Raw genomic sequence first — 17470 nt, 5'->3', positions numbered from 1 at the left:
TAAAATGAACGAAAAAATGAAAAACTTTAGACAAATTAGACATTGGTGCAAGGAAATCATTATTAGAATTACGAAAATCTTGATAAAACGTTTTAATTAAAAATCAAATTAAGCTTCGAGCATTCCCAATGATTTACAATAACAGCTGTAATGTTATATATTGAAGCAATATCTCATATTTTCGAAATTTAAAACGATAAATAAGCATTAAACCTTAATAAAATTGAATCTAAGATTGTTTTAGACATTGTGTCCGTCTTGAGTAATGAAAGAAGCTATGATTCATTTGGTTCAATTGATTTTCAATAAACTGAAATAAAAGTCATTAAACTTGTATTAAAAACTCAAAAGTGAACTAAAACTAGTATAGTGTTCTAAATCTCGATTGTGTTTCATTTCATTTCCAAGGACGACCATTATTGCAACTTTACGTAATTGACATTAACATTACTTGACTTTAGAACTCTGAGATGAGTGTACACAGTAGTGTAAGAAGGAACAATATATTCTATCGTATGTTACTGACCTGTGTAGTCGAGTGTAGCATTGCATCAGGCATTGGCAATTGAGCAGTACTGGTCTCCATATGCTTGGCTATACACTACTACACTATTACCATTTTCATTTCCACAAGCGAGTCGCGCATGCGCGCACGTCCTAATGTAATTATTATCTCAACAATTGAATTTCCGGTGTGCATTGAATGCGCCTGTCTGACTGGCAGAGAGCCAGACGGACTTCTGCACCTTGGCTAGAGCGCTACGAGCGCGGGACAGATGTCGCGCAAAACGTTACAAATGTGCACTTAATTGCGCAATTAAATAATTTTATTTCTCCTGCACCTTCTTCAGTTGCCTTTCCTTTCCTTTTCATTTTGCTTTTCATTTGCTTCCTCCTTGCTCGCTGCTCACTGCTCGCAGATCGCTTGCTCTTCAACGAGTATGTGTTGTCTCTGGCTCTGGCTCTGACTCTGGCCTGCACACTCTAAAGTATTAAGTGGCAGTTGAAATATTTCGAGTGCCAAGGCAGGCCAGTCAGAGAGCCAGTCAATGGCGATAGCAACTAAATTGCACTAAAGTGGCCCGTCGTCTGTCTTATCATCACCTGAGCCGAATGTGTCTCATTCATTATTATTTGCCATTATGAAGATTGTAATATTAAATTTATTTTGTGTCAAGTGCTGTTCGCTTCTACTCGCCTCTATTTCGGTGTGATTTTCATATCACATCGTTAGATGCCCATTGTGAAGTGTTGGCTTCCTTTGCCAACAATAACAAGTCGCATTAATTTTGGTACGTCAAAGAGCAAGTCAATTACGCAAGGCATACGCTCTGTTGGCCTAATCTCGGCCTAGTTTGCAGCAGTTTCGGTCTCACCTCTTGGCCAGGCAGGTATACGAAACAAAACGCAACTGTAAACGATACCAAATTATATTTAATTACGTGCGATTAGTTAGGGTTACTGAAGTCGCGCGATGAAATTATTGCGATAAGTCGCAACAATCGTGGCATTCTCCCATTTGCCTCATAAATGCCGCTCACCCCTAACTGAAAAAGAAAGGAAAACGCAACCAAAACCAAAACTAGCTCACATTAATTCAATTACAAATGGCGCGGCGACAAACAAAATGGGCAAGCGTGTGACATAATCACCAGCTACTCTATAATGGCATATACCATATACTTAGTTTGTACCTGCCAATGGTAATTTGATGCGATTTGTCTTGCTTTCATTACGCACAACCACAACAACAATAACAACCACAACGATAGCGGTGACATTTTCCCTCGCTTTTCCTCGCCCCCAACTCACAGCAAATTGACTTAAACGGAAGCAAGTTATTAACTGGTTTATGCAACCCAAAATCAAAAGATGTCCCAGCCCCGATAAGCCCACAATCGCGGTCTGCTTGCGTGGTAATGCAAGGCTGTCCAATCACACAAAAAACAAAAAAACACCAACAATTAAAACGAAAGCGCGGTAATTTCATTTGTACGCAAATCTAATTGTAGAAAATTTTGCCTGCCCCGACTGGGAAAATGAATGTTAAAAAAATATACCTACATACTTGTATGTATGTACTTGGAACAACAACAAAAAAATGGGGAAAAAATGAAAAATGCTTTGGTAATTAGTGCGTGTACAGACTAAAGTTTAATTGCTGCTCAGTTTCATTTTGCGTTTTTAGGTTTCCTCCTTGTTTTTGTTGGCTTGCCGCATTTTTGTAGATAATTGAAGTTTAATGTGCGCCAATTAAAAATATTAAAATTTAGTTTGGTGGTGCGTTTCTGATTATAAACAAATTAAATAACGTTGTATAACAGCAGCGCAGACACAAATATTTTTTATTTATTTTTATTCAAACCAATTATATCTATATTAAAAAAAATGTTAAATGGCCGATTAGGGGAATTTTTAAAATGCTGAAACCGATCAGTGATAGGGACACTTGTGTTTCAAAATAAAATTGTGCTTTTATGTACAGACATACAGACATATATTTTGTCCTTATCCTCACTATTGGGTCTAAGTCGATTAAGTCATTAAATAACGAAAAGTCGAACTGAACATTTAATACAAATCGATAGCGTACGTAATGAGCCGGCGACAAACATGACTTTAGTTCACAAATCTGAAATTAATTATTGAACATATTTGTTGAAGCAAGTAATTACCCATCCAACTTAAACTAAATCGGAGTTTCCTTTGTTAAAATAGGTTAAAGGCTGGGTTCGGGTATAACAGCCATTAAAATCAAACTTTATTAGATATGGGTCTGCTAGGATAAGTCTTCAGTAGAGTTGAACCACGATTATCCCGGGAAACCGGGATACCAAGTGCATTATAAAATATATCAAGCTTAAACTCTGAAGACCAAATCGTAAACGTTGTTAAATAGAATGGGCTTGGCTCATCTCAGAAAATAACACTTCTCCAGTTTTTTCAGAAACATCAACTTATAAATGAATCACAAACTAATTGATTTACTTGAAGAGCAATCAAAAGCTAAAGAAACAAGTAAAAAAGCTAAAGTCGGGTGTTCCGACTTTGAAATACTCTGTACATATGTTTAGAATAATTATAGAACGTAAAAAAATTAAGGGAATTAAAAAAAACAAGTAAAAAAGCTAAAGTCAGGTGTCCCGACTTTGAAATACTCTGTACATATGTTTACAATAATTATAGAAAATAAAAAAATTAAGAAAATAAAAAAAAAATTTGATCGATTTTACCTCTCTCGGTATTAGAACTCACGTAAAGGGTGTAGCAATGTATAGCAATGAATGTCTATGCGCGTCTATTCGTGTCTGTGTGAACATGTTTGCAGTCAACCAAAGCACCAGCATCAACAACAGCTGTGGGCAGCGCTTGGGCAGCAAATATATTTATGGCTAGAACTTACTGCTATATCGGTATATCCTGTATATACTTTTGTATATTTTATTTACAAAGTATAAAAAGATTACCTTAAAATATTTTAAAAATAAATGTACGTCATAGAATATGATAAAATGCACCTGGTTTTTGAGAATAATAATAATAAATTGCAATTTTTGTAACTTTAATATTAATATGTGAGTTCCTTCAATTCGGATTTTCAAATATTTGTAATGAGGTTGATCCTGAGCACCACGGATGATCGTGGCTCAACTGGAATTTAAATTAAGAATACTACAATACATTGTCATTCCATTATAAAAATCAATAAAAGTTCATATATTAAGGAAAACTAATACGCGAAGGGCTTAAATTATTTAACTAAAATTTTTCCTAAACATTAGAGCGTTCAATGAATAGCATTTATAGAAAAATATGCCTTTTTTTGATTTTTCGATGTAGTGCTAATGATCTTAGTTATTTAAATTTCAGCAAGACTTGACTTACAGACTTATATCTGATAAGCCAACTGTTTTGAGGAGGATATTGAAACAATTTTGAGTGGAGCTTTTGTTGAACTTTTGTATTTGAGTTAAGCTGAGTTGGTCCATCGTAAGAACTACCTACCTGAGGAGTTCTACCCAAAACATAAACGGAATTTCGTACTCTTGAAGCTTATTTATCCAGAGAGATTGCGCAGGAGCTGATATCTTAAAGAACATTGGATTCTTCTTCTTCTTCTTCGTTCCTATAGATTCTAATGTAGTCTTTGAATAGGAACTATAGTACCCGTGTCCGCTAAGTAGACAGTACAAAAGTATACCTATTTTGTTCTTTATATTGATTTTTTAATCGTCTACCTACTGAAATGTATGAATCAATAATGCAATTAATTTGTTGTAATTCCTTTCAGTAAATCATATATGGTATTTATAGACTTACTATAAGCCACAGTACCTGTGGCCTCCAATGTATGCTTAAGCCGCAAGCAGATGTTGAGCCTTTATCTGTACAGCTGTAGGTCCTTGACTGCAGCTAGACGGCTCATTCTATGTTTATGGGTCATCTCTTCCTTTTTTATGTGGTTAAGTGTATGTGTGTGTGTGTGTGTGGCACAACAACGCATTAGTTCGTTTTATAATTGATTAATTAGAGGCCGGCCTTTGTATGACCAGGCAGACCCACGATTGCACACAAAGAAGGAAAGGAAGGGAAGCGAAGGAGCAGAGACCCTTCGAGGTCGGGTCGGCTATCGTTAGAAATATAATTGGTCTCTGCGGCATGTGCTATCCTTATTTGTCGCTGCCGGCAGTGCGTTTGTTCTTTTCATTTATTTTATTTGTTGTTTTCGTTGTTGTTGTTGCTTTCAATACAAAATTGATTTTATTGACTTGTAAATGACTTTCGGAGTCGCCTGTCCGCGCATGCGGAAGGGAATGGTGCAATAAAGTGTTTTAATAAACTATGTCACGCCCATGTCCGCTGTTTGGAAGTTTTGACTGCATTTTGATGTTTGCCGGCCTCAATGCAATTGCCGTGTTTGTTTATGCATTGAGTTATTGCCGTTTTGCATATGTACTCGTATGCATTTAATTTATTGATTTTGCGCCGCCATTGCATTGAACAAAATTCTCTTGGCCAGCGCAACCCTTTTGGCTGGCTTCTGAGCCTTTGGCTCTTTCCCCATACAGGCGGGGCCGCCAACAGCGCTCGGGCTTAATTACTTTTTGTAATTAGTTGCAAGTTTTACAGCATGGCGCATGGCAACTGGCTACTGTATGCATAAAGATTGATAACGAGCTAATGAATGTAAATTTCATACATGCCTGATGGTCGTTCGCTTGCTCGCTCGGTCGGTCGGTCGGTCAGACAGACAGACAGACAGACAGACACTTGCCTGTTCGTTTGGCATTTATGAGTTGTTGTTGTTGTTGTTGGTGTAGCTGAAACAAATTAAATTTCGCTCTAAGCCTGGCTTCCGTTTGGCAGGCACTTTTGAACCTCTTCAACCTCCCAAGCCTCTCGTACCTCTAGAGGTGGTCCCAAACATTGTGGTTCTTAAGTGGGAGCTGAGTGTGGCTGGCAACATTAAAGTGAAGCCCACTGCAATGTAATTTTGTTGAAGCCGTTGCTGTTCAGCGTTTAGCTAATTAAATTGAGGCTGCTAAGCTGAAGTGAGGGCCCTTGCCAGTGATACCCGTAGTTGGGGATGGGGACTGGACGTTGACAAATGAGCTCATCAAAGCTAAAGAGCAACAGCATCAACATCAACATTACAATCAGGATGTGCTACGCATTTTTATCACCTAAGCGTTGTTGTTGCTTTTCATGTGCTGTTGTTGCCTCACTTAAATGGTTTAATTAATTTTAAAGTGAAAAGCGATTTATTCTGCCATTTTGAGCGTCGCTCGTTTAATAAACAATTTAGGAGCAAGCATAAATTTTTGCCTTCATAATAAAACCATTTATCTTGCAGGCAGCCTGCTTAAGCTTAAGTACCTTCCACATACACCTACCTATATACATACTCGTATATGTATATAGGTATGCCTACATGTATCTGCATGTTAAGCATTATTAAATTATGGCTCCAAGCGTAAAATACAGGAAAGAAGCGAAACGAAATGAAACCGTAACAAATTTGGTGACCCCGACGAGGGTGCCTCTAAGCCCTAACCAGCAACAGAAACGTAGCGATAAAGATAGATAGAGCGGGAGACAGAGACACTCACACAGCTGGTGCCATCTTTAAATGCTCGCACTATGATCTCTAACGAGCCTTAATGAAATGTATATAGGCCCAGGCACCTTTATCACTCCAACACCACCACCACCACCACCACCACTCGTCGCCGCATGCCACTTTCACCAAATTAGTTGCGAGTCCGCTTCAATTAATCAGAAATATTCGTATAAATCAAAAACTATAAAAACACTGACACAGCGTGAGATACTCGTACAACATAAACCCGAATGCGCTCTGACCACGTACGCACAAAAGATGAATATATAATTGGGAACAAATTAAGAATGCAAATAAAGTGGAACTACTGTGGTGCCAAGAGGAACAGCTTATTATTAATTGATAAACTTTATAATTAGCTGTGCCGCAACAACAACAATGGCTCCAACAACACAATTTCAAACTAATCATGCAACAAGACAACAGCCAACTGGCAATAGGCAACAGACAACAGTCAACAGGTGGGGCCAACTCCAAGACCCACAATCATCAGACATCATGGGGCGTTTGAGGGCTTTTCTATTAGCTAATTGCCTGCTGGTGTTATTACTATGGAGCAGCGTGACCAAGCGTGGCCACATTCGCATCCATCGCATTCTTACAGTGGTCCTAAATTCCCAAGCCTATTTCGAAAAACTCGAAAAGAGTTTCCATTTGATGCCCATAGGTGACAAATTTAAATATTCCTCGGGCTCGGACATTATTCGAATTACTCAAACGATGATGGGTAGGAAATTATAATAGGTTGCTAAGTTTTTCCAGAAGTACAAACGACACCTAAGATTTCTTGACAATGAACGCCTAAAATAGCAAGAAAACGTAGCCTTTAGTGGGCTTGATAATAATAATAAGTTCCTTATTAAGTCTCCCAATAACACCAAATTCATTTCAAATTTGAACTGAAAATTTGTATATTTAGTAAATAAAAACTTATTGGACAGTTTCTCCAGTGTTGCTAAACTGAAGAAAGTAATTAGTGGAAAAAAAACTTCAATGAAAAACTGGATTCCCGAAAATAAATAAAATATTCTAATGCTCATTCTTATTATTTATTAATTGTCAGGAGACATACGAAATATGTGCGGTTTCCATATCCGAACTCAACATACATATATACGAAAGACATAAATTTAAATAAATATGTTTTAATTGAAAATATAAATGCATACTAGGTGCAAACGGGGAATACTTATAAGAAAACTTGTCTACGAAATATTAAAGTATATAATATATTTGAAAATGCTGGAACGAACAGAGATAAATCAGAATTGGGTCATAATGGGCTCTATAGTAGAGATTATGTACTTGTATAACAAGCTTGATTTTCCACCCAATAGTATATAGTTTTTATACGCAGAGGAAGTGGGACAGGCGGATTTTTGTATACCGACCCATGTTATAATACTGATCAAGAACATGTACTATATACTTTGCAGGGTTAGCCAAGTCTGCTTCTTACCACTGCAAATATTTGATCGTAATTTAAAAAATGCTATTTAAACTTTTAAAACTTTTCATTATCATTACCGATCATACCTTTCTTATTGTTCAGAGCATATCCCTTTCACTTGCCATAGGTAAGTACAATATATCTACTATTCGGCTAATGTTTGTTTTTTCAAAAACTTTCCTTGTATTCATTCCACTGTAAATGTAATGTTTGGTGCGCCGGCGCGACGCGACGCGTGCTCCGCATGTGACCCCAGAGGCCGCCTCGATGTAAAATAGTGTAGTGTAGTGTACGAGCAGTTTACTTTGGTGTAGTGTATAGTGTCAGTGTCTTGATGACATCGACATGCTTATCTGATTTGCGCTCGATACAAGATTTTGCTTACATAGACAGACCCAGAGTGTGTGTTTTTTGTTGTTGTTTCGATTTTTATCTGCTGTAAGGGGCACAACATATTTCACAGAATTTCTTTTTGTTGGGTTCGGGTGCAGCCTTTCAAATAAAGCCGCGCTATGCTCATAAAATTAAACACATTATTGGTACTATTATTATTGATACATCAGATAATTGTTTCTTTACTGCAATTTTTTGTTATTTGATGCACATTTAGGTGCTTTAAATGGGCTATTTAGAAATTGGAATGCTTAAACGAATCTATACTTCTGGTAATTGATTGAAAAATCCAAATGGGGTCGATTTCAAAGTACAGATGTGTATCAATTGTTGGGTATTTATTTCCTTACTTCTAGCGTAAAATAACAAACAAATTGAATTTAATTGAATATGATTGACGTGCGCTCGTGTTGCCGATTAGACGCGATTTGTTAAACATTATTATCTTCGAGGGCCTTCTGCTATGGCTATGGCGTCATTTTGTAAATTGAAATTTGATTTAAGTTGTGCGATTAGCGCGCTTGACCAACAACCACAACAACAACATCATTGTACGAACATTGTAGGCTACAACAACAGCAGGTTTGCTGGTTTGGGCTAAGACCAGAGCTAATCAAAGTCAACTCGCTCTCGAGTAATTTTTATCGCTGCACGTAATCGTGACATATTTATGCTTTTAATTAAGAAAACTAGTCGTTGCAGTCATAGGCAGCAGCTAACACGCCCACTTCCTGTGGCGCAGCAACCGTTAGCGCAGGTTTTTGTTGAATTTCAAATATTTGCCACATTTTTTGGTGCCTCTATGGCCAGGTTCACACGGGAAACCACGAGATTTGGTCGAGCAATTAAACACATTTGAAAGAAACGAAGATAAGTTTTCTTCAAACATTTATTCCTCAATTCGGGGGTGGTATTTTTTTCAGTTCTAAGAGCAAATATTAGTACAGTTTGATGATTCTGAGCAACAGAAGTGGGAAGGCCATTTGCGACTATCGAAATGGGTTAGCCTTTAAATAATTGTTGCAGTTCAAATAAATGGAGTTGGTCCAAGAAAGAACACGATGATAGTACAACCATTAAAAGAATCAAGATTGTTCTACTTAAAAAGATAGAAAATTGTGACAAAATCACGATCAGCTAGATATTTGTATACCAGGTGCAACAAGTGAGAATGTTAAGCCCGACAGAAAATACTCCATAAGGATATAGAAGAAGTATAGCGATCCCAATTTTTTTTCGAACTAACCGATTTGAATGAAATTTAAATCAAAGGTAGAGATTGCACATACAGCTAATTCTGTTTTCACACGTTCTTTTTTTACACGATTTATATCAAAGTCGTTTGAAAATCAAAAATTGCATATGTCTTTTTTTACACGGTTGTTTCTGGAACCAATCTACCGTGTAAAAACAGAATTAGGTGTAAGTTATATAAGGTTTGGATTTCTGCACAGTACTGACAAATGAGCCAGCAGTGGGGAAATAACAGGGACTTACAATATTGTCGTATTGCTAGACCAGAGGAGTCTGCATACAAAGTTTGGTCAATGTGGTCTCATTCGTTTACTAATGCAAATGCTCATCCAGCCAGATGGACAAACGGACATATCTAGATCGATTTGTCTCGCCTTGCTGATTAACATATGTACTTTTCAAGGTAAAAAATCTACTCTCTCCATTTCTATAGATATTCCAATATATCCAATTAAAGTCAAAATTGCATTCCATTTTGAATAATTATATATCAAATATAATGTCGCCAACTATTATTTAATTAAAATAATTCTCTTCACTCTTAGTATTCTTTTATTTTTTTCTTTTTTGCTATAATTTGACGATGCGTGTATTGCCAATAAGAAATTTGTTCCAGTACCGATACAAATATTATGATTTCTCTCATAGATAGAAAATTGCTTTGTAAATCAAATAAACTTTTTAATTCAGGAGCCTTCAAAAAATATATTCCCTTAAGTTTCTTCTGTTATTCTATTGTAATAGGAATAAAAAGTTGTGTTTATTTCCTTTCACAATTTACAATTTATGTTTGGCGAAACGTTTTGGAATTCAAGGTATTTAAGACATACAATATGCGTTTTGTTCAAAAACAGTTTGCGTATAAGTCGTTTAAAGAATTTATAATTGCATCGTTTTGGCTGAAAAAATACATTTTCTCGACGTTTCACAATTAATCCTAATTGTGTAAAATTTCTGTGGCTGTGTGAACTTGCCCCAAGTTGGTCAAACTATGTGGTTGAGATACTAATTTCATTAGCTTGCCCAGCTATTAGTTACAAGCAATTTTCTGTCAACTTTTTATCAGTATTAACAGCAACAAGTTGTGCATGCTGGCATCTCTAAAATGACTTTATTCGGCTGAAGTTTTTAATAGGAATCGCAAGTATGGTTCTTGGGAATAAATCAGCGGTGGCTGCGGCAGTGGCAGGGACAGTGGAAGTGGATGTGGCGGTAGCAGCAGTAGGAGAAGCAGCCAACAACTTAATTAAGGCATTGAGTATCTCTCTGTGTCAATGCATACGAGTATGAAAGAGCCAGGGGGAAGGAAGGGGCGAGGCATGAAACAATTTGTATGCGGGTATCACACAGCAACAAGTCATTTCACACTTTGATCACGCTGCCAGGACCTGTGAATGTGGCCATGGATTGTGCCTTTGTGCATCTTTGTGATGATTGCCATAAAAGGATGGCCAGCACTTTGGAATGCGCAGCCAGACCATTGCAGCAGCCTGTTGCATATATTAAAACAAAAGTCCAGCGCATTCACTTGCCATGTTGCAGGACAGTTAAGGACAGACTGCAGCGAGCGGGTTGCCTGCTACACCCGCACCTAGCGTCCTCCACACAGTATAGTAATTAACTTGTTTCAATAATTACGCATGCGCACATTTGCACATGTTCCACAAACTGAGTGGCACTCGTTGTTGCTGTTGTTGCCGTTGCTTGCAGTTTCTGCAGCAACAAGATTTTTGCATTGCGTGCCCAACATGCTGCAAGCCTTGCAATGCGGCAGTCTGCATTTTTTGTGTGAAAATTTATGCAGCAGCCGCGACTTATTAAGACCGAGCTGCCTCCTCTGACTGTGTCTGTCGCTGCGAAGGTGGCTGCGGCACTTAATTATTGATAGCATTACAAACCCGGTTCAGTAGGTCAACGCATGTCATCCGCATTCAAATAACAAGTTTGGCAGCTGCAACTAAATTAACCGATCCCCGTTCTGTTCTCGATGCGTTTTTTTTTTACCATAACGCATTGTGAACTGTTGACCGTTAACGAAAAATATGTTGAGCCGAGTGTTGAATTAGAGACGCAGACTCCAGACATCCAAATAATTATTACTTCATTATGTTGGTAGAGGTTCAGCTTGGACTGTGAAATAGAAAACCTTGGAGGTATAAAGAAATGGGAATTGGTCGAAATTTCTTGCTAAGCCAATGCAATCAGGTGCATACTCATATATAATCATTTGAAAACTAAGAACTAGGAACACCCAAGCAAGTCACATAATTGTATACTTGTGCAAAAATAGTTCGTTTTTTATATTTTTTTTATTCCTTTTTACTCTACTTGGGAGCTTAGGACTTCTACAATAACTTTCCATCTAACTCTAGTATTTCTGGCCGTCTATCTGGCTGTGTCCCATGATATGTTCTTCTGGAATTCATTTTTTAATAGAGTTTTGTAAAATGTCTCATAATATTCATTTCACTTTAATTATTTGCACAAAGTCCTTTCTCCTTTGCAGTTGATTAAAAGATAAGTCAATAATTTATGTTCATCACCCGCACCAAACAATGCTCTTATTAAATAAATTGTTTACATATTATTAAAACGACAGCAACTTTTGATTAAATAGAGTGTAAGAGGGAGAGAGTATGTTGAGTGTCTCTTCTATCGGCAACTAAACCAGCATTTCGCCATCAATGTCGTGCACCTCGACATTTTCCATGCCGGGCATGCTCTTGACCACCTCATTCATATCTGGTTTGGGCGGTGCTCCACCACCCAGGCCACCACCTATAGCTCCCATTGCGCCCAATGCATCCAGGCCATCCATGTCACCCATGTCCATTCCGCCCATGCCTCCCAATGCATTTGCCATGCCAGCCATGGCATCGCTTTCATCGCCCATGCCCGCAAGTTTGGCCAACAGAGCCTTGCTGCGGACCTCGGTGATGACTACCTCGGTGGTGCTGAGCAGCGAAGCTACTCCAGCTGCATCTGATATGGCTGTACGGACAACTTTTGTGGGATCGATGATGCCCTTCTGAATAAGCTGTCCGTATTCATTGCGCATGGCATCGTAGCCGAAGTCGCCGACATGGCTCATCACCTTGGCCACCACCATGGCGGCATCGACGCCAGCATTCGAGGCAATTGTCATGCAAGGCATACGCAGAGCATTGCACACAATGTCGATGCCTAGTTGAAGATCGCCATTGCTCACCTCCATCTCCTCCAGTTTGGGAATGCAGCGCAAAAAGGCAGTGCCACCCCCAGGCACAATGCCCTCTTCAATGGCCGCGCGAGTTGCATTGAGCGCATCGGTTAGACGATCTCGTTTCTCGCTCACCTCCACCTCACTGGTTCCCCCCATGTGGATCACGGCAACACCCTTGGTGAGGCGGGAGAGACGCTCGCGTATGAGTTCCTTTTTAGAGGCAGATACGGTCTCATCTTCCATTTCATCTTTCAGTTCCTGCACTCGACGATTGAGCACGTCCGGCTTGGCTCTGCCATTGAGCAATATGGTGCTATCCTTGGTAATGATGGCCTCTCCGACTTCGCCGAAGTCATCCACTTTAGCCTTCTCGATTTTGGAAAAGTTGATATCGTCGCCGAAGACTGTGGCACCTGTAGCGGCAGCAATATCTCCCAAAACCGCCTTGCGTTGCTCCCCGAAATTTGGCGCCTTAATAGCACAGACCTGAAGTCCCAGTCTAAGGCGGTTCATGACCAGGCCGTTGAGGGCCTCGCCACTAACATCCTCTGCGATGAGCACCAATGGCTTTCGGTGGCGCAGCGACATCTCGAGAGCGCCAACAATCTTCGCCAGCGATGTGATCTTCTGCATGGTTATAAGCACATAAGCATTCGCATACTCCACCTTGTTGCCCTTTGGCGTATTCACGAAGAAGGGCGAGATGTAGCCGTTCTTAAACTGTAGACCCTGTATGACTTCCAGCTCGTCTTTAAGGCGCTTGCCCTCCTTCACAGTGATGGTGCCCTTGCGTCCCACACACTCGGTGGCTTCTGCTATCAGTTTTCCAATCTCAGTATCACCATTCGCGGATATGGTTGCAACCTGTTCGATTTCCTTACGCGAGTGCACGGGAGTCGCCATTTCCTTTAGCGATTTCTGCACCGTTTCTACGGCCATCATGACTCCCCGGCGTATTTCTACGGGATTTGCGCCACGGGTTATTTGACTGAACCCCTCCTTGGCGATGGAACGGGCCAACACTGTGGCCGTGGTTGTCCCATCACCAGCACTCTCATTGGTATTATTGGCCACGTCCTGCACTAGCTTGGCGCCAAGATTCATGTGACAATCCTTTAACGAAATGGCCCTCGCCACAGTCACACCATCCTTAGTGATCTTCGGCGATGTCCAGCTACGTTCCAGTATCACACTGCGTCCCTTTGGTCCCATGGTTACAGCCACGGCGTCTGCCAGGATATCCACGCCACGTATCATCAGGGCACGTACCTCCGGACCGAATCGAACATCTTTGGAGTAGTGACGTAGAAAAACGCGATTGGCATGGATGGAATTGCGGACACACGAGCGAAACATAGTAAAACGTATATTTAATGAAAAGCGAATATTTAATTTTAGTTACAAACTTTTAAACTAGCTTTTTTACTCTCCCCCGATTTGTTCGCAATGAATTTCAAAGAAATTATGACTTTGGCATGCATACATGAGCTTCAATTCAAAGCCAGCTTCTCTTGAGACATATACAAACTACGAAATTTTTAACAAGGCACTTAAATCTTTAGCTAGATGAGGTAATCAAATTTTAAACATACCTAGAGTATTGGATAGGTCGCACGGGTACGGTGAAAAATACATTGAATATTGAACCCACTGCCAATTGACGATTTTCTAGAGTTCATGGTAGAACGGAATGTCAATGTTTCTCAATTGTCAATTCTAATCAATCAGAACATCGTATTAATACTTTTGACTGTAGAGTATTTTGTAAGAGACATTTTTTTCCATTCACCTGCTACTGGTTGTACGTCTGGAAGGTACTTTTAGTGATGTATCTAGCTGAATGGGAGGCTAAGTCATAATTAAATCAAAACAAGAGCAAATCTGTATAATTACCTAGAATTATGGTTACCCAAGTAACGAATGAGATGATGGTTGTTCATATCAGAGAGAAGAAAACTTCCTCTCTTTTAGACTTCTTCAGTCATCACCTTTTCTGTTACTAGTTTATACTTCGAAAGAACAATCAACCGCACTTTGGGAGCTGTGTTCCTGCAGGATATCTCTTTGGAGAAACGCTCAACATAGTGAAGGTACTCCTACTTAGCTTAAGAGCACATACTCGTTGAGTGACGTGGAAATAGCAATGGACTCTGCGTGACTTGGCTTTTCTAATCTTACTACTACAGCAAAGAGAAAAGGGTCAAGCGTGCAAGTATTAATATAAATTATTTGGCTACTGTAGCGTTATGATTTAAGAAATTACATAAAAGTTCGCCTGTACTGACGTGTGAATTGCATAATTTTTAGTAGCGGTCCCATGACGCTACGCACTTTTCCAATTAATTTCATTTCCGTTTGGTATATGCCCGCCGCAACATATGTTTCAATCTTCAAAAGGTAGCGAAAACATAGAATCAATAATTAAGAAATGTCAAACATAAAGGCAAAGGCATTGCGGCTCGATGTACTTTGATAAGGAATAAGGCATGGAGTCGCAGTTTCTGGCATTTTTAGTGTTCGCGTGACAAATCATAATTGATTGTTCGCTTAATTGAATTGGAGGCTGATAAGCGCGAGCAGAGTTGCCATCGGCAATGCCATCATCAGCGGCAGCGTCACCTAAGCGCAAATAAGATTAGGCTGATAAGAATTCAAAGTATTTTTTATTGATCCAACTGACGCATGTCCCCCCATCCCCTGAAGGCCCGACAATCAAACAGATACCATGAGTCATGTAGGGACCCACCAGACGTCACGAGACGCTGTTCGAACACACTAATAAATTGTTAATGGTTTTATCACAGCTTTGAGTTTATGATATCGTGCTCGCCTAATACGCACAACAACAGCAACAAGAAAACCCATAAAACTAACGACACAAACCAAAACACATGCTCCGAGGCACAGATAAGCGTAGATAGTTGCCTTCATAGTTGTATTAGTCACCGTCTCAGCCAAGTTGTCGTCGCTGGCGAGAATTTCCTTTTGTGTGGAGACTGTTGATTGCTTGTACGCCTCCATAAGGATATCCCGGGACAGTAGCGACTCTGTCAGCGACCAAATCAACTTATCAACGGTGACAAGCAGCAGCCTTTAGCCACATTATGGTGCTCGGGCCAAAACAGCAGTTGGATCTCACTTAGCAGCACCAATTGACGCGTGATTGTCATGCTGACTGACATCCCACCATCCATCCATCCATCGATCTATTTCTTCACGGAGCAACCTTTTCAGCAGCCGTCCATTCAGTCAACATACACTCGACATATGCAGCCAAAGATAGACAGACTCCATGGTCCAACTGCGAAACGGGTTGTGCATGGCTCGCATTTCCATCGAAGATAGTAAGATCGATGAGCATTACAGGCGTCCGGATTCAGTACAACCTGTGCAGAAGATACTTTTTCATGTTTTAAATGAGCTGTTGTGTTTCTATCAATTGTGCTTATATAAATGTGTAGGTGAAAGATATAAAAGAAAGCTTCTATAATTTAGTTCAGTGAAGCCAAAAGCGTTATTATCGCAAAAATTAAAAAACCAAACTGCCTTCTTAAGCTGCATTTTGGAGACAAGTATATCAGGAACGTGGTCTGTATCGATCTATAAACAGTTCACAATATTTTAAATAATATTTAAATTCTTCTTATTTTCGGTTTTTAATAACATATTGATTTATATAGGTATTTGTAAAAATCAATAGAACTCTAAATAAGATGGGATTTTGTTGATTTGTTTTGAATTGTTGCTGATTGTTACTTAGAAGAAGCGAACATTTTGATATTCATTGTGAAAGTTGTTGCTCCGCCAATACAGGGTGCGCCATCTTTTATGTCGGTATGTAGATATTGAATAACTTTGTCATTAGGGAACCGATTGACTTGAGTATACCAGTGTTGAAAACCTCAGTTCAAGAAATTGTACAGAACCAAATTGAATAAAAATATCTTATACTTGCAAATCGGTTGTTTATTTTCAAGGATATTCAATGTTTGCATGCCGACATAAAAGATGGTGCACCCTGTATAAGATATGTATGTTTTCTAGAAGCTTTGTATTTCTTAATAGGCGGCTGAGTTTCAAAAATGTTAGGGACGCCTTTTAAAAGTAGACGGATTCTACTTATATAAATATGTCCGCACCACAGCTGTCAAGGGCGTAGCCAGCTTTTACCAAAGGGGGGGCCAAAAAATTAAAATTTTGATTAAATAATGCCCGATGCATTTAAAAAATAATTTATGCATATGGTCGATGAAAAAAACTTCAACAAATCCAACGCAGATCCATCTTAAGGCGAAATAGTGCGTCATAATAATGAACGTGTGGTCGACTTTATATAGAAAATTTTTTTCTAGTACGCCCTTGACAGCTGTTATTACAATACAATATCAGATCCATAACTATTTATCCTTCACTGTGTGTTGTAGGAAAAATGTCCTAAATTTGCAATGCACATTACCTTTTATTGGTGTGATTATTTATTACAATATATTTTTATTTAGTGGTGCTTAAAGGCATCTATAAATAAATGTAAATTCAAAAACTAAACAAAATATATAACATTTTTAACAAAATACATGTTTTTAGAAAGTATACGATAATGAGATGATTAGTGTTTGCTATGTAATTTTTCGTAACTAAATTCTCAATCAAGACTCAATCAAATTTTCCCTAGTCGTTCTTGTTATTAGACCTTGTTATTATAGCCATTTGTTTTATTTTCATGTTGTATTGTGTCCACACAACTAGAATGAATTACAAATGAATACGATTATATCAAATGGCGAAAAAGAGCTGCGGTTATGAACCAGAAACCGTCGGCTCGCCCAACGCGTCGCTCTAGTAATCATCAGAAATCTGTGCTGGCGTAAAAACAAACTTTTATACAGTTTAAAAGGCCCTTATTAGATTTTAGCAAAAACCAACTAGTACACCACTTTTAATGTTTGCCTTTCTAGTCAATCCGAATCGCAGCGACGACACCTGTGCCTATATACACACGCACACATTCACACTTTTCTGTACGAGTATGTAAACGGTAGATGGTAAGTGT

General features: G+C 39.0%; 1 protein-coding gene across 1 annotated transcript; it reads right to left on the bottom strand.

Annotated features, from left to right (window-relative positions):
* Positions 1-11747: 11747 nt before the first annotated feature.
* On the bottom strand, positions 11748-13823 carry LOC115631143 (60 kDa heat shock protein homolog 1, mitochondrial). Its single transcript, XM_030527813.1, has one exon. The coding sequence runs from the start codon at positions 13774-13776 to the stop codon at positions 11881-11883; it is 1896 nt and encodes a 631-aa protein (XP_030383673.1). The 5' UTR covers positions 13777-13823; the 3' UTR covers positions 11748-11880.
* Positions 13824-17470: the final 3647 nt, after the last annotated feature.

Source organism: Scaptodrosophila lebanonensis, unplaced genomic scaffold (assembly GCF_003285725.1).
Source record: "Scaptodrosophila lebanonensis strain 11010-0011.00,11010-0021.00 unplaced genomic scaffold, SlebRS2 tig00001412-arrow-pilon, whole genome shotgun sequence".
Classification (NCBI taxonomy): domain Eukaryota; kingdom Metazoa; phylum Arthropoda; class Insecta; order Diptera; family Drosophilidae; genus Scaptodrosophila; species Scaptodrosophila lebanonensis.
This window is presented reverse-complemented; position numbering and strand designations above follow the sequence as displayed.

Bases quoted from the DNA above. Each gene is read 5' to 3' on its own strand.
- LOC115631143 (XM_030527813.1), bottom strand. From the start codon at position 13,776: ATGTTTCGCTCGTGTGTCCGCAATTCCATCCATGCCAATCGCGTTTTT.